Source organism: Notolabrus celidotus, chromosome 5, assembly GCF_009762535.1.
Source record: "Notolabrus celidotus isolate fNotCel1 chromosome 5, fNotCel1.pri, whole genome shotgun sequence".
NCBI lineage: Eukaryota > Metazoa > Chordata > Actinopteri > Labriformes > Labridae > Notolabrus > Notolabrus celidotus.
The window spans coordinates 10,977,469-11,001,205 of NC_048276.1; the positions used below are offsets into that span (position 1 = coordinate 10,977,469).

General features: G+C 41.2%; 2 protein-coding genes and 9 non-coding genes across 22 annotated transcripts in view; 2 read left to right on the forward strand and 9 right to left on the reverse strand.

The window, feature by feature from the left end:
* Positions 1–7,156, forward strand: part of LOC117813017 (cilia- and flagella-associated protein 54-like) — a 94,802-nt gene extending 87,646 nt beyond the window's left edge. For 8 of the 10 annotated variants that reach the window (XM_034684045.1, XM_034684047.1, XM_034684049.1 and 5 more), the window contains 3 exons: positions 5,672–5,818; positions 5,915–6,035; positions 6,332–7,156. In XM_034684045.1, coding sequence (XP_034539936.1) covers positions 5,672–5,818; positions 5,915–6,035; positions 6,332–6,510 — 447 coding nt within the window. In that variant the 3' untranslated portion in view covers positions 6,511–7,156. The remainder of the gene's footprint in view (positions 1–5,671; positions 5,819–5,914; positions 6,036–6,331) is intronic. The other 2 variants (XM_034684048.1, XM_034684052.1) reach the window with 1 other exon arrangement.
* trnah-gug lies at positions 2,334–2,405 on the reverse strand. Its single transcript has one exon. It is a non-coding gene; the product is annotated as a tRNA-His (tRNA).
* On the reverse strand, positions 2,754–2,826 carry trnar-acg. Its single transcript has one exon. It is a non-coding gene; the product is annotated as a tRNA-Arg (tRNA).
* Positions 3,054–3,125, reverse strand: trnah-gug. Its single transcript has one exon. It is a non-coding gene; the product is annotated as a tRNA-His (tRNA).
* Positions 3,474–3,546, reverse strand: trnar-acg. Its single transcript has one exon. It is a non-coding gene; the product is annotated as a tRNA-Arg (tRNA).
* trnah-gug lies at positions 3,768–3,839 on the reverse strand. Its single transcript has one exon. It is a non-coding gene; the product is annotated as a tRNA-His (tRNA).
* Positions 4,188–4,260, reverse strand: trnar-acg. Its single transcript has one exon. It is a non-coding gene; the product is annotated as a tRNA-Arg (tRNA).
* On the reverse strand, positions 4,482–4,553 carry trnah-gug. The gene has a single exon. It is a non-coding gene; the product is annotated as a tRNA-His (tRNA).
* Positions 4,902–4,974, reverse strand: trnar-acg. Its single transcript has one exon. It is a non-coding gene; the product is annotated as a tRNA-Arg (tRNA).
* On the reverse strand, positions 5,196–5,267 carry trnah-gug. Its single transcript has one exon. It is a non-coding gene; the product is annotated as a tRNA-His (tRNA).
* Positions 7,157–9,237: 2,081 nt separating the features above from the next.
* Positions 9,238–23,737, forward strand: LOC117813129 (dixin-like). 3 transcript variants are annotated; one of them, XM_034684245.1, is made up of 21 exons: positions 9,238–9,687; positions 11,078–11,207; positions 13,190–13,315; positions 13,508–13,739; positions 13,953–14,054; positions 16,372–16,466; positions 16,563–16,666; positions 18,176–18,259; positions 18,586–18,639; positions 18,792–18,842; positions 18,964–19,068; positions 19,173–19,226; positions 19,368–19,439; positions 19,807–19,851; positions 19,979–20,044; positions 20,380–20,529; positions 20,888–20,951; positions 21,044–21,140; positions 21,323–21,431; positions 21,986–22,065; positions 22,152–23,737. In XM_034684245.1, exons 1-21 carry the CDS (start codon positions 9,625–9,627, stop codon positions 22,159–22,161), a joined length of 1,893 nt encoding a protein of 630 aa, XP_034540136.1. In that variant the 5' UTR covers positions 9,238–9,624; the 3' UTR covers positions 22,162–23,737. The 3 variants fall into 3 exon arrangements, with proteins under 3 accessions (XP_034540136.1, XP_034540137.1, XP_034540138.1); XM_034684246.1 differs by having other exon boundaries at positions 9,420–9,687; positions 11,081–11,207; XM_034684247.1 differs by having other exon boundaries at positions 9,428–9,687; positions 20,383–20,529.

Below are 23,737 nucleotides of genomic sequence, written 5' to 3' on the forward strand. Positions count from 1 at the left end.
ACTCTGACTCTTAGACTAAACAGTGATGCTATATTACTGCTTATGAATTTGTTTATAGTTCCAAATATTTCCTTCAAATGCTTAACACAAATGAGCCTACACTAATTAATGTTTGCTTACAAGGTTTGTCTTTGAAGGGGGAAATCAGCCTTTTCACATGCTTGGTCAGGCTCTGCTGGTCAGGCAAGTTCCTCCTGACCAAAAGGGAGCGGAGAGAGGAGGTGGACGCTGGATGCTGGCTGGAAGGACCAGGCTGGATGGTGGGAACATGCTGAGCAGTGTGAGGGAGCTGGGTAGTGGCAGTGTGATGCACAGGAGGAGTGAGCTCAGAAGCTGCAGCATACTCACTGGTGTGACAGAGTTGGGTTGCAGGAGCAGGCTGAGTGGTGGTAGTGTGCTGGGTGGAGGCAGGTGGTTGGGGAGTTTTAGAGGCATATTGCTCTTCTTTCATGGCAATTGCAATATTGCCAGAGGGAAAGAGCTCCATGTACTCTCTAAAACACATTTTACTGTGGGCATGGTCTTGTGTGTCCTTACTTCCTCCTGTGGGGTCTCTCCTCATAGCTGCCACCAGGTAAGCAGCATACCCTAGGGCATTTTCGGCAACCCACCGGAAAGTTTGCCCACGAAACACACCAAACTGAATTTGAAAGAAACCCAGCAGGTGCTTTCTGTTCGCTGGATCGCCTTTGCTCTTAATTAATGCTTTTTTTGCATTAGTAACAACCAGCTCTGGAGACATCGGTTTAACCCATGGCTTTCCTTTATTGACAGCCTTGACATTTGCTGCTTCCAGTGAGTCAGTCAAGTTTAGACTGCCATCAGCGCGTCTCCTGAAGCGTGGTTCCATCTAAATTTGAAAAAAAAGAAGAAAAAAAAAAGTTCACTAACAGAGAAAGATAAGTATCAGAGCTGTGATTAAATGGATACAACATGTGGAAACGCATCATTATCATCATAATTATCCCCCCCCCCCCCCCCCCCCCCCCCCCCCCCCCCCCATAATTACTCCCAGTCTTATTCAACCACCACCACCCCTTTTTTGATGTTGATTTGATACTATGCTCTATGTACATTCTCTCAACAGGCTCAAAATCTAAGATAATATCCCACAAACACTCAGAGATGTTACAATGTCATTTAGCAGACGCTTTTATCCAAAGCGACGATACAGTACTTAAAGATAATGATACATGCTATCAAAAGCAATATGCCATTTAAACTTGACAAGTCTGGTCCTATCTATTACGTCGCAATTCAGTTGTTACTAGAAAGACTAAATGAAAAGGGGAAATAGGCAATCTCGGACCGTAGCGTTACTGTACCGCTACTGTACCGAGGTAGGAAGGCCCAGGACATTAGTGTTTGCCCCGTGAAAGGGACTCAATGTTGGAAAGCGCGGAGATAAACTGACTTCGAGTAGCATCGATTGTTGGTGGAAAGTCTAAAAATCAATCGCAGGTAGCTATCTAGTCATTACCTGCCGGTGTCATCGGCATTACGAGACGGCAGGTTTGATCTCGTCTTTACCGCTGTCACCGTCATTAGGAAGCGGCACGGAGATTGCCATCGGCGGCACAGTTCCCCGGCACATCCGACGATAAAAGTGACTTCAAGTAGCACCGGTCATTAGTGTGAAAAGTCTCAAAATCAATCGCGATCGGGAAAGTAATTTCAGCTGTCATGTTATGCCGGGTTGGTGAACAGACAGGTAGCTACCTAGTCATTAACTGCTGTCACCGTCATTATGAGACGGCAGGTTATTCCTCCCATTGTATTGAATGACATTAGTGGACGGACTATAGCTAGCCAGAGAAAAATGTCGACTTACCTCAGAAATGCAGAAGAATAGGAAAATGCCGATTTCCGAAGTGACGTTCTGCCGGCTGACGATTGAATTCGAGGCGAGCTGCAATGTCGAGTAGAAGTCTTCACTGATTGGTCAATTCCTGGTAGCAACCGGGGCAAATCTTGGTAGCGATACGGGCGCTGATTGGCCATCGTCTCCAAATCTTGGTATATTCTTGGTAGCAGGGAGCAACGTGATTGGCTGTCACTACCAAGAATAAGCTCGATTTTCATGTGGCAGGGGGCGCCACTAGCCCCGCCCCTGTATGTGATTACCCTGACTCGCATGCCACTTCATACAAAGGCAAAGGGCTGGCAGTCGGAGAGCAGTGTGGAAGAGGCCACTGAGATGACTGGGTGAGAGAGACATCCAAGGTGACAAGAGGGAAATTTTGCCTGAGCTCTCCACTTGAAATTGTGATGAGCAAAGGAGAGGCTGGCATGCACAAGAGCGATCACATTAAAGTAGTTCAGCTCAGCACTTTTGCCGTGACCCGGATTCGAACCGGGGTTGCTGCGGCCACAACGCAGAGTACTAACCACTATACGATCACGGCCACATGGCTCAGCCACAAACCTTCTTCTTGGCATAGAGGAGTTTGAGTCCTGAACAGGAATCATCTTGCCTTTAGTGTCTCAGAATGGTTCCTCAGCCCAGGGGCAAAAGTCAGTCGCAGAGCTGTTTTCAAATTTGTTTTTCTTTTCTTTTCCTGCTTCCAGCAATGCTGTGTTTGTGCTTCCAGGACAAAAGTGGTTCTCAGAGAAGGATGGCTGGCAGGTGATACAAGGGAAGTTTCCCCATAGCTGTGTCTGACTGATACAGCAGGGTTCAGTGAGCTCCTTTCAGTTGTAGCGGAGAAATCGGAGGACAGAGGAACATGTGATTTACAGGTTAAAATGTGCCACGAGCTAGCCAGGAGTCGAACCTAGAATCTTCTGATCCGTAGTCAGACGCGTTATCCATTGCGCCACTAGCCCCGCCCCTGTATGTGGTTACCCTGACTCGCACGCCACTTATACAAAGGCAATGGGCTGGCAGTCGGAGAGCAGTGTGGAAGAGGCCACTGAGATGACTGGGTGAGAGAGACATCCAAGGTGACAAGAGGGAAATTTTGCCTGAGCTCTCCACTTGAAATTGTGATGAGCAAAGGAGAGGCTGGCATGCAAAAGAGCAATCACATTAAAGTAGTTCAGCTCAGCACTTTTGCCGTGACCCAGATTCGAACCGGGGTTGCTGCGGCCACAACGCAGAGTACTAACCACTATACGATCACGGCCACATGGCTCAGCCACAAACCTTCTTCTTGGCATAGAGGAGTTTGAGTCCTGAACAGGAATCATCTTGCCTTTAGTGTCTCAGATGGGTTCCTCAGCCCAGGGGCAAAAGTCAGTCGCAGAGCTGTTTTCAAATTTGTTTTTCTTTTCTTTTCCTGCTTCCAGCAATGCTGTGTTTGTGCTTCCAGGACAAAAGTGGTTCTCAGAGAAGGATGGCTGGCAGGTGATACAAGGGAAGTTTCCCCATAGCTGTGTCTGACTGATACAGCAGGGTTAAGTGAGCTCCTTTCAGTTGTAGCGGAGAAATCGGAGGACAGAGGAACATGTGATTTACAGGTTAAAATGTGCCACGAGCTAGCCAGGAGTCGAACCTAGAATCTTCTGATCCGTAGTCAGACGCGTTATCCATTGCGCCACTAGCCCCGCCCCTGTATGTGATTACCCTGACTCGCACGCCACAAAGGCAATGGGCTGGCAGTCGGAGAGCAGTGTGGAAGAGGCCACTGAGATGACTGGGTGAGAGAGACATCCAAGGTGACAAGAAGGAAATTTTGCCTGAGCTCTCCACTTGAAATTGTGATGAGCAAAGGAGAGGCTGGCATGCACAAGAGCGATCACATTAAAGTAGTTTAGCTCAGCACTTTTGCCGTGACCCGGATTCGAACCGGGGTTGCTGCGGCCACAACGCAGAGTACTAACCACTATACGATCACGGCCACATGGCTCAGCCACAAACCTTCTTCTTGGCATAGAGGAGTTTGAGTCCTGAACAGGAATCATCTTGCCTTTAGTGTCTCAGATGTGTTCCTCAGTGACCAGGGGCAGAAGTCAGTCGCAGAGCTGTTTTCAAATTCTTTTTCTTTTTCTTTCGGTTTCCAGCACTGCTGTGTTTGTGCTTCCAGGACAAAAGTGGTTCTCAGAGAAGGATGGCTGGCAGGTGATACAAGGGAAGTTTCCCCATAGCTGTGTCTGACTGATACAGCAGGGTTCAGTGAGCTCCTTTCAGTTGTAGCGGAGAAATCGGAGGACAGAGGAACATGTGATTTACAGGTTAAAATGTGCCATGAGCTAGCCAGGAGTCGAACCTAGAATCTTCTGATCCGTAGTCAGACGCGTTATCCATTGCGCCACTAGCCCCGCCCCTGTATGTGATTACCCTGACTCGCACGCCACAAAGGCAATGGGCTGGCAGTCGGAGAGCAGTGTGGAAGAGGCCACTGAGATGACTGGGTGAGAGAGACATCCAAGGTGACAAGAGGGAAATTTTGCCTGAGCTCTCCACTTGAAATTGTGATGAGCAAAGGAGAGGCTGGCATGCACAAGAGCGATCACATTAAAGTAGTTTAGCTCAGCACTTTTGCCGTGACCCGGATTCGAACCGGGGTTGCTGCGGCCACAACGCAGAGTACTAACCACTATACGATCACGGCCACATGGCTCAGCCACAAACCTTCTTCTTGGCATAGAGGAGTTTGAGTCCTGAACAGGAATCATCTTGCCTTTAGTGTCTCAGATGTGTTCCTCAGTGACCAGGGGCAGAAGTCAGTCGCAGAGCTGTTTTCAAATTCTTTTTCTTTTTCTTTCGGTTTCCAGCACTGCTGTGTTTGTGCTTCCAGGACAAAAGTGGTTCTCAGAGAAGGATGGCTGGCAGGTGATACAAGGGAAGTTTCCCCATAGCTGTGTCTGACTGATACAGCAGGGTTCAGTGAGCTCCTTTCAGTTGTAGCGGAGAAATCGGAGGACAGAGGAACATGTGATTTACAGGTTAAAATGTGCCATGAGCTAGCCAGGAGTCGAACCTAGAATCTTCTGATCCGTAGTCAGACACGTTATCCATTGCGCCACTAGCCCCGCCCCTGTATGTGATTACCCTGACTCGCACGCCACAAAGGCAATGAGCTGGCAGTCGGAGAGCAGTATGGAAGAGGCCACTGAGATGACTGGGTGAGAGAGACATCCAAGGTGACAAGAGGGAAATTTTGCCTGAGCTCTCCACTTGAAATTGTGATGAGCAAAGGAGAGGCTGGCATGCACAAGAGCGATCACATTAATGTAGTTTAGCTCAGCACTTTTGCCGTGACCCGGATTCGAACCGGGGTTGCTGCGACCACAACGCAGAGTACTAACCACTATACGATCACGGCCACATGGCTCAGCCACAAACCTTCTTCTTGGCATAGAGGAGTTTGAGTCCTGAACAGGAATCATCTTGCCATTAGTGTCTCAGATGGGTTCCTCAGTGACCAGGGGCAAAAGTCAGTCACAGAGCGGCACGTTTGCTGTGACCCGGATTCGAACCAGGGTTTCTTTGGTTTTCAGCGATGTTATTGGCTTCCAGGACAAAAAAAGGTATCAGAGTTCGGGGCTAACTATTAATGCTACTGTCAGTAAGCTCCTTTTAGATATCGAGACTTTGTCGAGTTCCACATCGTTTTCTTTCCTTGTAGTTTTACAGATTTCTATTTATCAGAAATTATGGTTTGAATTTTCAGATTTTTTTTTTCAATGAAAGTTCTGTTTTGTTCATATTTTCTTTCTTTTTGAGTAGGAAGCCATTAGCCTGCTCTCAGGACGGACCTTCATGCCTCCAAAGTCAAGTGTTACCCTTGCTCGTGCCACCTTGCTGCTTAGTGTCCTGAGAGGAGCTCAGAGTGTCACACTTCTGGAATTGACCCTGAAACTCCTCAAGAAGCAGGTACAAACTTTGTTAATTCTTTTTGATATACAGCATACAAAAGTTTAGAAAATTTGAACTACTTTATCTGTACTTCTCTTCTCATGATATTCTCAGTTTTGTCTTTTTGGGGAGAGTGCAGTGTTGGAAGATGGAAAATTTTATTTTTCTCCTCCTGGTCTGAACAACATATACCTCCCTTACGTCACTTTCCTGGACCAGGCCACTATGCAAATTGGTAACTTACCAACTCATCTCTCTTATTTGACTTTTTGTGCCATTTTTGATTGGGTTGTGAGGGAGCTGGAAGTACTGATTTTTTTTTTTTTTTTTTTTCTTCAGTATAGACTTCAATTATTTACGGATATTAAAGATCATAATTTTAAGCATTTTTTCTGTTTATAGATCTTCTGATTCTTTGGTAAATTGTTTAAGCTTCTATCTTTTCACAGAAAAGCAGCTCTCAGATGTGTTGACAACGATAAACTCAACTCAAAGTTCTTGTTCTATTTTCTGTTATGTATTTTTTCACAGGTAACAATTTTAAACTTGGTGCCATGGAAGTGCCTGTCTCTGCACAGTCCTTGCAATCCAGTTCCAAAGGGCCTTTACACCTTTCCAGCAAGACTGAGAAAGACCATCATGCACCTGTTCCTTCCCGGAGCAACCAAAGCACCCTCAGTCCTACAAGCCTTACATGCGCAGATAGATAGTCAGATAAGATTTTCATCAACTATGTGTTGCTCTCTGCACTTTTTCTTCCAGTTCTGTGTCTACTCTGAGAAATACATATGCTAAACTATCGAGCAGCTGTGTTTTGTTTATTGGTTGTTTCAGAGTGATTACATTTTGCGGTAAAGTCAAAGTAAGGCCAACCTGCTGTAATGACATATATATATATTGTTATGAAAAAGCATTCAATAATGCAGTTATTAAAAATCACGTCTATCTTTAAAGGGAAGGAGTGCTAATTGCATTTGATTATTGATTGCCATATAAAAAATTGAAAAGTTGTTATTGGAAAAAAATGCTTATCTTAGACTTTATTGTTTAGAACTTAGAATCATGGCATGGATTCTGTACATGTAGTTTTTTTTAACTACCTGCAAGTTGTAAAGTGGGAGGGTCCTCAGAGAATATACATGACATAGCATATAATAATCCCAACTAAATAACTATGATAACAACTTGTTTGATATTGTCAAGAAGAAATCATGTAAAAACTCTAAATACACTGTTTTTTTCTCTTGAGAACTCTGCACATCTGCTTTTGTGCAAGGATCACTTCAAAGTTCATGTGTGTGTGCTTTACAAGAGTGCAGAAATGGCGTCAATGGCAGAAACTGAAAATATGACAATGTTATGTACAGCCTGGACAAGTTGTCAGGCCCAGAAATGTTGTCACATTTACCAAGTATTAAGGTGGTTTTACAGACTGATAAATACTGTAAATAACTTAAATCAGAATCAGAAATGCTTTGTTTAGCCCGGGTGCTCTTATGCACAGTATGAAAGAAAGTCAAAATAGTAATAGAAAGAAGGAGTAAAATAAATATGAATAAGGTAAAAAATAAAGATAAAAATAAAATAAATAGAATAATTAAGTATACTGAAGTGCAGAATAAAGTTAGCTATGTACATGTTCGTCATTGTAGCGGAGGTGATACAAGGATTTTAAAGTGGTATGGATAAAATGTAATACATTTTAAGACTCTTTTTATTCCCTTTGTTATCCAATACTCTGGTGGCCCTCCTTTTTAATGACCTGTGAAAAATAATAGACGTAGTATCTGTGTCGTCACCCATCTGTTCCTGAGCGCTGTTTTGAAGCCAATCAACGGCGGCAGCCATATTGGAAATTACATAAAGAGGCGGAGTTTGAGCCTCCTAGCAAACAGCTATTTTTTCCCGTCCAGGAGTCAAGTCAATCATGTCCTTATTTGGGCAAAAACTCATAATTTTAATATCTTCTGAACTGTTGCATTAGAAAAAAATCACCCCCGTACAGTGTGTGCCGATAGAGAAATGAGCTACATAGAGCCAAGCCGTTTTTGAACCAGGCTGTAAACATGTTTATTAATGCTGCGAAGATCGTCTTTTTTGAATCGGTGTGGTTTCCTGTGTTTCTGCAGCCAGCCTCAAGCGGATTCTTGATGAATTGCAGTTTGTAACACTTCCGCATGGGCTTCATAGTTTGAGACCAGAGGTTGCCGCTTGGAAAGAACATGTCAAAAATACTGAGAGCTATAATGTGTATTACTGGTATAAAATAAAGCACAGAAAGTTACGGCTTCTGCCAAATATTTGTGAATAATTACAGAAAACTTATCACCAAAAAATAAAAAGTCAAAGAATGCAAAAAAAACCCAACCAGTTTCTAAGTGGCGTCATTCATTCAGAAGTAATCCTACTCAACTGTTTGCCAAACACTTACTTTGTTGTTTATTGTTGGAGGCACAGAAGCTGATGGGGCATCGCCAGGGATTCTGGGCCCCCTGAAAAGATATCTGTGTGCCCCATCACCACAGCCAACCCTACAAAATATAACATTGCTGCTATAGTACTGGTTTATTTGCTTTAAATACAAATATTTGCTTACAACTATCTTGGTTAACTGACTCAAATCTAAGCTACATATCAATATAATTATTTTTTTTAGAATTTCTCCAAATGTAACTGCACAATATTGACCTTCAGACTGTCCATGTCTTTAAACAAGATTATTTGAAGCCAAGTGACCTGTTGAATAACAGCAAGGGGGCATTATTTGGTATAATCATAGACTGTATAAAATATGGACGTAGTATCCGTGACGTCACCCATCTGTTTCTGAATGCTGTTTTGAAGCCAATCGGCAGCGGCAGCCATATTGCTTCTGTCGAGCCAGTGTGACGTAAAGAGGCAGGCTTTGAGCCTCCTAGCCAACAGCTACAGTGTTCCCACAGGCAGCTGTGCCTCTCATTGGAAGACTAGTAATCTCAATATCTTTGAAATTGCTGCGTTAGAAAAAAATTCACCCCCCTCAAAGTGAGAGGACATCGAGAAATTAGCTATTCAGACTACACTCATCTTTTGTACCAGGCTGTAAACATGATATTTCTGCTGTAAAGATTGTCTTTTTACCATTCATGTGTATGTGACTTCCGGTATTTCCGGAGCCAGCCTCAAGCGGATCCTCGATGAACTGCAGCTTTTAACACTTCCGCATTGACTCATATTTTTAGACCGGAGGTTGCCGCTTGGGTATAATCTAACCTCATGAAGTCAAATAAAACTTTAAAAACCTACAGTTTACTTTCACTTAGATTCAGCCACACCTGATGCAGTGAAAATATGACCCCACTTTAGGCATGAGACACATCTCACAGAACTGGAAATAAAGTCCAGAAAGGAATTCTGAATGTTTGTTTATTTATTCAGAAAATTTTAGTTATCTTATTGCAGTTACAACAAAACAAGAGAAAAGCGTAGTACACTTTATATCAGGCCATTAAGGGCCCCCCTCCTCACTTGGGCCCTAGGTAGTAAGTCTCACTCCCCTCCAACTACGACGCCCCCTTTGCCGGAAGTGTTCATCATCATTCACTGTATTTTGAAAGCCTTAAAACCGGAAGCTCATATATGGGTGTGTGCTCTGTAGACTTGACAACCGGTCTCCAGTTGGAGAGTAACGGTAGCCTCTCCTCTGATCCCTTATTGTCTCGGTTTGTTGACGTTTGCTGGAGTACAGCGGTAGTTAGTTACGGGGGTCTGCCTGTTCTTTCAGACGGGTCGTGTGGGATAAAGCTAGCCCGCTTGCTAGCTTAGATGGATTTTCGCATCAAAAGATGATCGCTTCACTTTCAAGAGGAAGTTTGCTGGATGAGGTTCTTCATGGGGGCTTTAATGAGGTAACGTTTACTCGGCGTTACTAATGTTAGCTTGTGTTTATTAAGGAAGGTTAGCTGTAAATTAGCATGTGGAGGCCATTATACACGATTACAAAGAATAATTCAAGTTAAAGAAAACCAGTTCCTGCAGTTTTAGTGGCGTCAATTTGTTGGACAGTAAACCATAACTTCTGGTGGTTCAATATTGTGATGTAGCCGACGTTAAAGGCACTATGAGGAGTTTTTTCACCAGCTGAGAAACACACTGAAACCAGCACTGATGCATCTTTATGACCCTCAAAAGCAAACAAATGCATAAACAACAACACTGATACCTTCTCTGTTATTATTTTTAACACCTTAAACCAGGCATGTCCAAAGTACAGCCCGGGAGCCAATCGCAGCACAAGGTCCATTTAATTAAGGCCCCAAGCTTCCATCTTCAATTGTGTTATTTATAGCACAGATATTAATCACATTCTGAATCATCTGTACATTTGCAGTTTCTTTCAAGCGCACAAACAAAACTAAAGTCAATCCAGAAACGTCTCAAAAAGCTTCATATGGACTACTTGTATAAAGCCAAAGCTCTGGATATTCTGCAAGAAGATAATTAGGAGGAAACACAAGAACTCTTAAAGCTGACAGGTTTTCAAATTAATATTTTTATCATGATGTGAAAAATCTTGATGAACTAAAAGCTCAGAAAACATAAAAGAGGACACAAGACAAGATCAAAATTATGAAAGTGTGCAGAAAAGGCCAAATTTGGTGCATAAAAATAGTTCAGAATGCAGGACAAGAATTATTTAGTTCTTAAATTTTTGTCTGATGAAATCCAGATCGTGATCCTGCCATAGAAAAATAATGATACAATATTTTTCCCACATTGCCCGACCCTAATGAAAAACCTCTTCCTCCAGAAGAAGATAAAGTTAGCTAATGTCTACGTGTCTTGTGGAGAACTGAGGACTATCTAGTTACTGATTTATTGAGAAAAAAAGTAAAATAATTGTTCTTAAATAGAGATTTCATATTTTACTTTTATGATTCCTAAGTCTCAGTCAGAGCCAATGGCCCTGAGGTATTCTGACAACATCAAATTTGGGGGTCACATGACTGAGAGGGAGGTAAAGGTGGAGTAACTGTGTGAAAGCAGAGGCATGCAGCACCCTGTTACTCTAGACTGAACATCGAGTGACATGATTTCCCTTGCAGAAGTAAAATTAATCAGGCAGTAAGACAATAGGCTGGCCCTGCCCCCTCTCTCCTGTCCCAGCAGAATAAACAAAGGATGTCATGTGTCATGCCATGGTCTCAATCTCAATCTAATTTGCCCCCCTCTCTTTACTCTCTGTGTTTGTCTCTGGTGCTGTGTTAAATGTGTGTGTGCCTGACTGATGGACTGCAGCAGCAGCTAGCTGCATATGTTTCCTGGGTGAATGCTCAGCTGAAGAGGAAACCAGGCCTGAAGCCCATCACAGACCTCAGGCGGGACCTGCAGGATGGAGTTGTGCTCACACAACTAATAGAGCTAGTCGGTAAATACACACTACCATACAGTACATTCAAATTTCTCACATAAAGTAGTAGTCAGCAGATCATTGCATTAGTCTATTTTTAGGTGCATACATAGCTAAAAAAATGTCTGGTTGCAGGTTTGTACGTGCACAGCTGGCCCTTTATTAAACCCAACATACATGCTCATCAATAATGTGAGCTCTCCCTGGGATGCTCTCTTCTAAACTAGAATATAACAGAATGGTTCACTGATTTTTGCTATGCTTTAGGAAAAAGTCACCTCTCATGTGTAAAATATTATAAGATGACTAAACTAAACTTAACTCATACTTTATTGTCATTCATCTGGATAGCTTGTATACAGCCGAATGAAATCGCGTTTCCCACATGGCAGGTGCGAAGCTGTGAAAGTGTAATAAAAAAACAGACAAACAATACACCAGACAACAAAACCAAAATGAAAGAAACAAAACAACAACATGAGGACAAACTAGAGCAGGGCTCATTGTGTGGGTTAAACTAAATATAAACGATGAGTAAATAGATAAAACAGAAAAAGTGAGCTGTGTGGGGTGTAAATGTTCTAATATATATTGAATAAATAATTCAGCTAAAATATTGAATTAGAGTAAATAGGCAGTTTGAGTTAGGGATAACGTATGGTTAGCAGGTTGTTATGGGAAAAAGAATCACCTGAAGGGGTTCTTTCTCCCATAACAAGCTGATAACCATACATTAGTGTGCTTGTTACCCAGCCAGTAACTTAAAATACAAACACGTTGTCAAAAACATTGATTAAAATGTTATTTTATTGATTTAAAATGATTTATGTGTACAGTTTTTAAAAAATAAACCCAGTGATTCCACGTCAGTTAATGTTCCATGGTGATGGATTCTTCAGTTTGACTCTGGTGTTGCTCATGTTAGTGAATGTTAATAACCACTGTCAAGGGGTTGCCAAGGGGTTTTGACCAATCAGAATCAAGCTTCTTACACAACCGGAAGATCAGTAAGAAAGCCGGTTACCCTGCTAACCATACATTATCCCTTACTTATTACCTTCAGGGTGAGACAAGACCCTTCCGCTCTGCGTGGGTGTCTTGTCTCACCCTGTCGGGATTCTTTTTCCCATAACAACCTGCTAACCATACATTATCCCTTACTTAGAAGAAGGCACAGTGGTGGTCATTGCCCAGTATAAAGTGACATGTGACAGAGTCAAAGTCAAAAATGTTCAGGATCAATCATGTGAGAAATTTCCAATTGTTTATATTTCCATCCATTAAAATGTGTCAATACATTTTTTCACCTACCCTTTCAGCCTGTAGCAGAATCCAGAGTACTACGAACTATGCCTTTGAGCTTTCATAGCATGTAAGACTGTGGTTTTTCAGAGCAAGAATTTATCATTACTAAGAACTGAAAATGAAAGTGCCATAACAGAGACACCTTCACATATAACATAAAGAACCACTACTCTGTTTTTTCTCACCTAACCATGTAATGCGATGGTTTACATGCAGGAAAATGATTCAGACCATTATACAGTTTTATGTTGGCCTAAAGCTTTTAATTCAGAAAATATGCACATCCTGTTATCCACCACAGTACGTTCTTAATACACATTATTCAAAACCACACACTTCCTCTTGGTGTTGTTCTTGCTCCTCAGTTAGCATTAAAACTAAACACCCACGCACAAAGCTGCAGTCTTAGTTGATAACCCAACAAGGTGTTTGCATTAGATGTATTTAAAATGCACTGTCAAGTGTGTATTTATGTTTGTAACACACTCTTAACAAATGGCTTCATACTCATTTATCATGAGGGAAATGACGTAGCTCTGCTTAGGAAATGTTTGCACAATATACTGTTTCAGTTTGGACCTTAAATGTGATGTGAATGGTGAAATAGTTGCAGATGAAAATTCAAACTAGCTGTTGCTTCATTTCTTTTCTAATTGTTCCTTTTCACTCTTTCAAATCGGATTCAAACCAAACAGCTGGGGAAGTGCTGGAGGGAGTTTACATCACTCCACAGAACAAAGAAGAAAGCAGGAAGAATGTTGAGCAAGTCTTGCAGTTCATTTCCTCCAGACACATACGCATGCCACACATAACTGCAAGAGGTAAATTACTACATTTTCCATGTGGTCTCACTCTCTTGTTGTCAGATATTCACAAAGTTTTTTGATTGCCGACTGTATTACACTTAAGGAACATATTCCTCCACTCTCAAAATCCATGTCTCACTCATCAGAGAAACAATGATTATGTTCTTGACAACCTTGTTTCACACCATATTAATTTTCTCTTTGCAGACATTGTTGATGGTAACCTGAAATGTGCAATGAGAATCATCCTGGCGTTGGCTGCCCACTTCAAACCCTCTGCCAATCACAAGGCTGCCTCTGGAAGTGGGAGGAGTTTAACAAGAGGCTCTTCCAACCACAATCCTCTCTCCCCCATCGCATTAGCGCAGGGTGCTGCGGCTGCTCTGGTGACAGCACGACATGATGCCTCACAGTCTGCACGTGCAACACTTATCCATAGGTATGTAAGCCAAAATACCCCTGACACACCTTGACCTCTACCCAGCACAGGAGTGTTTTATCAGTTACTTACACATGGTCTTTGCTGTCCTCTGGTGGACAAATACCTCACCAATACAGCATCCTTGCAACTACTAAAAGTCAATAAATTAGATGTAGAAACCATGACACTTCTTATTTTTAAAGATCTTTTATTTTGTTAATGATTTTTCAGTGGCTGGGGGTTGGATTCGGAAAAGTCTGTGTGTGTGCGTGCCCTGGTTCAGCAGTATGAGCGAGGAGCTCCAGATGAGCAGGACAATCCTCAGCCTGACAGGTACCCCACATTTCTTGTTCCTAAAAAAACTGTACTCTCACCATTCACTGCCTTAAGTGTATACTAAAACAGCTTAAATGCACACATTATCTGCCTTTTTGTGTCTCTCTTTGATTTCAGAATGTCACAAATGTTAAGCAAAAGGTGGCTTTGGTTGAGATGAACATCATAGATTTAAACTGTAAAAAAAAATAGAGAATATAAACTCAGACATGGATAGTGATTTCACACTTCATACAGCCTATATTGGCTTGAACATGATGTGACTTGGAGTCTTTTTCAGAGAGCAGTGCTGAGATAATGGCCTAAAAGGCATGTTGGCTTTCCTGGAACCTAATTGGCTTAAAGACAAGTTTAAGGGACACTGGTGGCCTAGCGGTCAAAGCGTCCCATGTATAGAGGCCATAGTCCTTTTCGCAGAGGTTGCTGGTTCGACTCCTGGCCGGTTGACCATTTACTGCATGTCTTCCCCCACTCTCTACTTCCCACATTTAAGATAAGATAAGAGAGTCCTTTACTCATCCCACAATGGGGAAATTCAAGTGTCACAGTAACAAAGTAGACAGTGCAAAAAATATAAAGCAAACAAGAGCCTATAAAATATCAATCATTAAAAAGTGAATTAGCAATTAAAATTAAAGAGGTAAAAAATAAGCATGTCTTACAACATATATATGTATATATAAATGATTGGTTATAGAGTCTGACCACTGCAGGAAGAAAAGACCTGCGGTATCTCTCCGTGAGACACCGCGGGTGAAGAAGTCTGTCACTGAACAAGCTACTTAGTGTTGTTATGGTCTCCTGGAGGGGGTGTGACGTGTTGTCCATCAGAGAAGGTAGCTTTGCTATCATCCTCCTGTCAGCCACCACCTCCACAGGGTCCTGTCTCTCTTCAGCTGTCCTATCCAATAAAGGCAAAAAAGCTCAAAAATATAACGAAAAAAAAGATGAGGTTAAGTTAGAGTGAAGGATGAGGATATATTTTGTGATCAAATTTGCAATCTTGCTACAATCAAAGTCCTTTAGTGCACTTAAGACAGCTCTGTATTTGTTCTCTTGAGTTTCGCACAGGTGTTGTGTAATCTGTCATCTTATCTTCCAACACCACGCTTTTAAAGCAGTAGACTGTATTCTGTGGTTCACTTGTGTCTCTCTCTTTGTGTGTGTGTGTGTGTGTGTGTGTGTGTGTGTGTGTGTGTGTGTGTGTGTGTGTGTGTGTGTGTGTGTGTGTGTGTGTGTGTGTGTGTGTGTGTGTGTGTGTGTGTGCGTGTGTGTTTCACTGCCTGATAAACCATATGACTTTGGTCTCAGCACCCCAACACGAGAAGGATATAATCAGCCTTTATTCTCTCAAATCACATGTGGGATCTAAAGTTGTGCTCTTTTAGTAATCCTTTTCACCATCAGTATCTTCCAGTTTAATGTGAAGGCAAACTTGTGTTTGTGTTTTATAACAAAAGTAAATGTCCGCATTAATCTTCCTTTGATGGAGCAGATTTATTCAGAGATTGGGTTAACTGAAAATGCCATCACATGTTGAGTTTAATCACGACGGATGATAAGAAATGTCTGCTGCTTTGTGTGCCACGCTCTCTTGCTGAAGGGCAAGGGGCGTGTCAGAGCAAGGAGAGTCACAAGCATGGGTTTGCAGGGATGAAGATGCCAGGGTTGCACATGGAGAGAGGAGTCTAGCCTTGTTGGATTATGCTCTGTTATGGTATTATGCTCTGTTTACCACCTGTAGCCCACTATGGGGGGCACCCAGGTTAAATGGTAAGACCAGTCTTTTTAAGGCAGTGTGGGTCAGCGCTATGTTTTATGGTGTATAAGTTGTTGTGGTTGTGTGCGGCTTGTGTTTTGAGAGAGCTTTGACTTCCAACACATGCTGTATGGAGGGCTTCAGATACCAAGTCAGGACTCAAGGAAACATGTAATTCTCATGTGTTGCTTTTTTCTGTCTGAGTCAAAATATCAAGAGGAAAGCATTGTTTTATTGTACGGATTCAAACAGTGTGATTAATGGTTATCATTAATGTGTTGTTGTTTTTAAAAGAGATCTTTGTGGATGTCTTTGCTTCCTATCAGCGCCAAGACCAGTCAGATAGTTTTGCTTTGTTTATCACCAGCACAAGTCACCTATCCCATGTATACTGATCAATCGCACAGCCCAGTAACAATGTAGCAGTAGCAAGAAGATGAAGCACTCTCCTTACACTGTGTATGTATGTGTTTCTGCTATGTTTAGTGTTTACTTACACATCATCCTTCTCCTTCTCTGAATTAACTAATTCATCTTTGGTTTACACTCCTTCAGCCTCAGCTCCATCAGTCCTCTGCCATCTCCGAGAGCTCCACCCAGCAGCCACTCAGACAGACAGCTTGATGACCCCCAACAACAGGAGCCCAGTGGTGAGCCCCAGAACTGCACGCTGTATGATCACTAAAACTCACAATTTATTGTTGAACCTGTATAACGTATGTGTGTGTACATGTGTGTGCATGAAGCTGAGTCATGTAGTGGTGTAGAGGACACAGCGTGGGATGATTCCGTCAGTGAAAATCTGGAGAAGGAGGTGCAGGAGACACGTATAATGGTGTCAGCTCTACAGGTAGATATTCTTTCTATAAATAGAGTTTCTTTTTTTATCAGAATGCCTCCCCTCTGATTTTCAAATATTGTGAGTGAGATTTTTGAGGACATTGAATGTTGTGTTGTTAATTAAAGCTGCTATAAGGAGTTTTTAACTGCTTGTGAATCCGACTTAAATGAACACTGATGTCTCTTTGTGACCTAAAAAAGCAAACAAGATAATCAGTGAGACTTCATCTTTGGAGGAACTGCAGATTCTTGTAACCACTGTTAACCCTTTGTTCAGTGGGCTCGCTAAAAATGATGTAATTCGAAAGTTCCTCACAGGAGCTTTAAACAAAAAAATATGCTTACTTCAGTTTACCCTCAAGGGAATGGTCAGAAATTCATAATATAGAAAAAAAAAATGTTTGCTTGTGGAAAACTTTTAAGTCACTTGTGAAAAGTACTGATTGTGACAAAGTGCATTTAAAAATGATTACCAGATTAATCAGTATGTGGAATGAGCTTGTGCCAAAATGTCATATAATGAAAAAATCAGATCCTTCCCCAAAATGACAATAAAACAAAAATAAAAGCCACTTTTCTATCACTCGTTGTTAAAGTAATCTCTCTTCTCCAGTGTTTTAACGACACCTCTCTGGAGAATTAGTGTTGAAACACTTTCTCTAAATATAACAACCCTCACATTTTTGCATGAAAAAAGTGTATATAAAAACATAAATGTAAGCTCCCCTAGTTCTTATGTAAATAGTTATATATCTGATGGTTTATGTAATGGATGTATGCAGGAAAATGAGTGTTAATTACTGACTGAAGAGGTGAGGATGTATGTGTTTAAATGTCAAGAGTATAAATGGATGCATTCACTTGGAAAGATGGAGGACAGAAACATTTCAGGACTGAGTGGCTATGTGGACATACTTTTTCTCCCTATGCATACGCATATAAAAGCCTGGAAAAGGATGAATACAATTATCAAAGTGTTGTAAATTGTGTATTGTTACCCTTTCCAAATAAAAATACAATTAAAAAAAAAAAAGTGTATATAGCTGCATGAATGATAAAAAGAAGAAAACACTTATTTGGATGTAAACCTGGCTGGGACTGACCACATTTGTATGCAAGTATTTTAAGTAAAATTACTTCCATGGTGCTTCTGAGGTCTGTCTTTAGAGAAACTGCATTAGATTATAATCCTTGAATTGAGAGTAATGTTTACGTCCTGCGAGTTATGCTCTCTCTTGAAGTAAACATAAAGTAACTGGTCTTGTGGTTTGGAAATTAGAGCAAAGTCATCAGCTTTATTGAATCTTAGTGCATGGTCGGTTTTAACTCAGTGCCTCTACAGGCAGGATCTGTTGAGTTTATTAAGAGGAAAACTAACTGAGTTATTTAGATACTGTACTTTGTTTTAAATAATGCACTGGACAACCTACTACTACTGCTTTAACTGGTCAGAGCTTACCTAACGCAGGGACTTCACTCCTAGTACACACTGGTGTCACATGTCATACTTGTTTTTAAGGCCCTGCTGCTGCATGGTTCGCTGCCTGAGGATGAACAGGACGTGTCATTGAGTTTGGACCAAGGAAATGCTGAGCAGCAACTGGTAATGATGGCCGTACTTTTATTTTCATTTCTGCATCCATTTCTTTCTCTCTCTCTCTCTCTCTCTCTCTCTCTCTCTCTCTCTCTCTCTCTCTCTCTCTCTCTCTCTCTATCTCTCTCTCTCTCTCTCTCTCTCTTTCTCTCTCTCTTCTTTGGTCTGTTTCAGCGACTTGGGCCCAACACAGATCATATTTCTTTTTCTTTACTGTGGTTAATGTGGGCGTGTGTGCATGCTCATGTGCGTGCAGAGGGTGACACGGGTATCATTTTCCCTTCTCCCTCAGCTCATTGTTGTTCTCACTCACATCCTATCTTTCTTCTTTCCAGGTAGTCATTCGCAGTCGTTTGGATCAGAGTATGGAGGAGGCTCAGGAGCTGAAGGTCCAATATTTGTTTACCTTTTAAAAAGTCAATTAATTTTCCATTATCAACAAAAGGCTCATGGTTCCTTACTGAGAGAATAAACCTGTGTGATGCTTGCAGTGTTCAGTGTTCCGTTTTTAATTCAGAGTGTGTTGTGTTGTTTGTTTTAGAGGGAACTGTTGCGCTGTAGGCAGGAGATGAGAAACCTGCAGGGAGTTAAGGTAAGACAAAGGCACATCTGCAGTTTGTTCTCTTTCTCCTTTGTGAAGTTTAGTTGTAGTTGTATCGGAGAAGTTGCCAGCTCAGGTAATGACTTTCTGTTTGTTCTTTTTTAATGAGTAGGACGCTCAGCAGCAGAGGCTGTGCTCACAGGAGGCATCCATACTGCAAATGAAGCAGGAGCTGCTCCGGGGCAGCATGACGAAGGATGAACTCAACAACCAGAATGTATGACATAGTGTCAGATACAAACCTATTTTACTTGATGTCAATTTAAAATATTTAAAGCATTCCTTTATTTTTTTATCCTCCTCTGTGAAACTGTGTTACAGGCAGAGCTACAGTGGAAGCTAGAGGAATGCAACAGACTCTGGGGTGAATGCAAGGTGAGCTCCTCTAACCCTTCTCCTTCAATGGTTTGCTTTGAGCTGCTTTAATACATCAAACTTTTTGTCACACTGCATCTGCTTACTGAGTTTTTACTAAAAAACAAACCCTACCTTTCTCTCTTTGATGGCTGAGTGCAGAAGGAAGTCGGACAGAAGGACAGACACCTGCTACAGCTGAAACACAAGCTTGATGAAAGCCAGAAAAAGCAGGTATGCTGGCCAGTTTTTGGACTGTAAAGGGACATTTAACAAACTACAGCGGGCTAAAAGAGTTCTGTCTAGCTCCACACTTTGTCGTTAAATCTCATGGAAAAGGTTAAACGACAACTTACCTTTTAAAATGATCATCAAAGTCTTCCTTTGCTGTTTTGCTTGAGCTTTTATCAGCAAATTGAAAATAAACTGACTTCGAGCAGGAACTTAAAGCACTTATATGATGTTGTTTATTTATTTGTGCCTTCAACTAATGAACTAGTTACATTGATAACTTGAGGTGAAGACAAGATATATTTAAAGTTTACTATCTTGCAATTTTATTTGTGGTGTGTTTTAATGCCTGATTGTGTCTGTTCAACAGGGTGAATTGCAGAGTGAGTTGGAGCATAAAAACAGCTTGCTGCAGGTAATACTGTTTCTAAACTTACCGTTTTTGTATCAAACCCTAATTAAAAATGATTTAAGTCAGAAATTCAGTCTGAATGAGGCAGTTTTAATTTCATAAGTGTATATTCTTGCTCTTTTATGTTTAGATCCCTACAGGCACAGAAAATAATGGATATTCTTACTCTGGAAATCCTGCTCCTTCTGTGTCAGACGTGAGTATTCTTCGATTGATAAAGCTGTTTAATCAGTTCTGAGGTCCTGATGCTCACAATTATCACACAACCATACTCTTACATTGTTGTGAAGTGTGTACTCATGCAGTATTTAAGGTTTTGTTCTAATTTCCTCACATGAAATACAAAACCTTCAACAGTACTGTAAATAGATGCTTGTTTTACAGCTGTCATCCGCAGTATGTTTCCTAAATTAAGTTGCTTTTAAAAGTACAACATTTGTCTTAACACACACAAAGGGTCCTTTAATACTTCAGACAAGCTCACAGCTGTTGATGACAAAAACAGAGCTTTTTGTGTTTGTGCTCTTTCAGCAGGCAGAAGAGGTTCAGCTGCTGCGAGATTCACTCAGGAGTTTGAGGAACAACTTCAGAGACCACGACCCGCAGCACCATACACTGGATACCCTGGAGCAGGGCATAGTATCACTCATCGACAGACTGCAAGTTCTGCACACGCACAGGGTACAACCGTCTTACCAAGCATACATAACCATTTTTCTTCAAGCTCTTCAAGCTTTTTTGTTTCAGTGTGAGGACAAAAATAGCTTCTATCTGAGGGTAACCAGCCAGGCTCTTGAACAGTCATGTGAGGCTGAGGTTGCTGCGTTACTGAAATAAATATGAAGGCTTTCACAAAAGTTGAATTATAAAACACTGACATTTTGTGTTATCAGCTGATGTCCTCTTTAATAATTTAATTTATCTATTTAATTGAATGTGATAGCTAATAAAAGAGTGAAGCGTGAAGCAGATTTTATAAAAGACAGTTTTAGATGTGGTTTCTTCTGAAGAAATGTCAACAGTTTTCATAACTCTGCAGGGAAGAGGGAAATCTCCTAGACGCAGAAGTCAACATACAGACTCTGACTCCTGGCCTGGCACGAGTAAGCTGATCTGAGATGCATCCAACAAATAAACATGGAAGCACTCACAGATTATTTTCCTTCTGCTAATATTTTTTTTCTGGTCATTACAGAGGTCTGTAACTCCAACAGTGGCTCCTCTGGCTCCACAAAAATCCTTTATTTTACTGGAAAATCCTCAACACCCTCCATGATCAATGTACCCAAGAGGTTAGTGCATGTGTGGGGTTCTCTTTTTAAAACATTGTAATATGTTTCAGGACATTTTTGTTTTTTTCATTGAGTAATTTACCTAGAAAGATACATTTGGCCATTAGTTGCACAGAATGCAACAGAGACTAAATTATACAGGAAGTAATAAAAGGCTCTTTTTTTTTTACACAACGTTAAAGGTTGGGTGAGGTAACTCTCAAGGATGTGAAGGCTGCTGTGGATCGAGAAGGAAACTACAGATACCACTTCAAGGCCCTGGACCCTGAGTTTGGCACAGTGAAAGAAGAGGTGAGAGAGGATTGAACTAAGTACTCTGGGCTTATGTGTTCCCTGTTTGAGGTGGACTGGTTACAAAGTTCATTGTGTTTGCTCTGCTCAAAATTGTGTCCCTACCAAGCGGCAACCTCCGGCCACGAGAATTGAAGCCAATGCCTAAGTGTTAAAAAACTGCAGTTCCTCAAGAGTTCACTTGATGCTGTCTCTGGAAGTAGCGGAAACCACATACACACCAAGTGAAAAAAAACGATCTTTACAGCAGAAATAAACATGTTCACAGCCTGGTACAGAAAATGAGTGTAGTCTGGATAGCTAATTTCTCGATCGGCACACACTGTACAGGGGGTGAATTTTTTCATAACGCTAATTAAGATTACAAGTTTTCCATAATGAGAGGCACAGCTGACTTGATTGACAGACAGGAACACTGTTGCTGTTTGCGAGGAGGCTTAAAGCTTGCCTCTTTACCTCACACTAGCTCGACAGAAGTTATTTTGAGTTCAGCATCTCACATATGGCTCCCGCTAACGAATGGCTTCAAAACATATGTCCTTTTATTTGTTCAGGTATTTCAGGATGCAGCAATCATTCCAGGCTGGGAAGGAAAAATCGTGGCCTGGGTAGAAGAGGACAATGGTGAAGAAAGGTAACAGCATGTTTATCCTGTCATCATTTTTTTTTAAATGTTCTTGACTCTCAGTGGTAAGCAACATGTGCTCTTTTCTGTTTCAGACCATTGTAGGTTCCAGATGAAGGGCTGCTACTCTGTGGGTTTGAACCCAGAGGAACCTCAACACAGCTGCTTAGAGCACAAGACAGACACTTTCTTGGATTTTGGTTATTAGAGGAATGCTCAATGACTTGTCAGCAGTAGTCAGTAGTTTGGAGTGATCATCTGGTACTAAACCAGACTGATTTCCATGCACACTCTGGGAGCAGTGCGACTCTGTGACTGATGTCCAGAGTATCGTAAAGCTCAGTGCCTTAAAAAGGAAATCTGTCTCCATCAGTTGATTAGTATTTCTAGCATGAAACTGTACTGTGGATCAAAGTAGTAGACACATATGAGTTATCCCACTGTTATGCCACAGTAGTGTTGTTGTTTCACCTGTAGTTGAATTTATAGGTTTGCACTTAAAAAAAAAGTATCATAAGTTTTCAGTATCACTCTTCAAACCTTGCGCAGAAGTGTGGTCTTGAAAAAAGATATGTGAAAATGTGCTATTTAACTTGATCTTTAGGCCAAGTGAATGACTTGATTTGATTGTAGAGTCAAGTTACAATATTTTCCACCATATCAAGAAATATTGCAAAGCTTTTAAAAGGAAAAAAAAACATGTACAAGAAGAAAGTCAGACAAGCTTTGTACAACATTCAGTTTATCTTCATTCTGACCCACTGCTGACAAAAACACCCCCTCACATCACTGTTATTAGATATCAGTTATAAGAGGATGCTTTTCACATAAACCATTTGTACAATGAAGGCCTCATACCCAGATGTAGATTTTAAAGAAAGTTTGTAAATCACAAACATGTATTTTAACTAAGCATGTTCACACTGAACTGCTGTCTGTGAATTGAGATGATGCTGGAACTTGTTCATTTACACATATATGCAGATGAACAGCACTGTTAGGTTGTTTACTTTAAGGATTTTTTCCATACAGTTTTGTGAAGTATTTTTACAGTTACCTTACCTTACGTTTTTTAGGTTCACCTTTTTAATCTTTCAAGAGATTTGCATAAGGCGAGAAAATCTCTGCTACTGTTAAAAAAGAGCTGTAGATGATAATTTGACCTCAGAGATTGAAGGAGACGTTTGTCCTGGAACAATGGACATTCCCACTATTTATGGTTTGTGTGTGTGTGTGTGTGTGTGTGTGTGTGTGTGTGTGTGTGTGTGTGTGTGTTTATGTATGAGAGATCAGGTATAAATGCCATAAGAACAGCTGCCTTCTTGATTGTAGTTTTAGAACATGTTTAGAACCCCCACACACAGAGAAGTCTGTTCAGAAGAAACAGACAGCTTAGAACATTGTCTTTATTTTGCCTTTTCCTTCCTGTTCTAGGATTTATTTGTTTGCTTTCACTAACAAGCCAAGAGAAATATGCATTAGTTTACTTAACCAAGATCTATTTGAATGCCATAACTGCCTGTACTGTAAAGTGTGCTGTTTGCTTTTGAGAGGGTTGTTTAAGGTTTTTTTTCTGAAACTTTCACAAAAATTAACTTGTCTGCTTGAGAAAACAAGAATGGCTTTTGTTGAGTTGTAGAAAAACAGATTTTACAATAAAAGGTTTTCTTTTGTTTTTTAA

Excerpts from the sequence above, each read along its gene's own strand:
- LOC117813129 (XM_034684245.1), top strand. The coding sequence starts at position 9,625 with ATGATCGCTTCACTTTCAAGAGGAAGTTTGCTGGATGAGGTTCTTCAT. Across the intron at positions 13,740-13,952 it reads CGTGCAACACTTATCCATAG|TGGCTGGGGGTTGGATTCGG; the intron begins GTATGTAAGCCA and ends ATGATTTTTCAG. Across the intron at positions 21,432-21,985 it reads TTGGCACAGTGAAAGAAGAG|GTATTTCAGGATGCAGCAAT; the intron begins GTGAGAGAGGAT and ends TTATTTGTTCAG.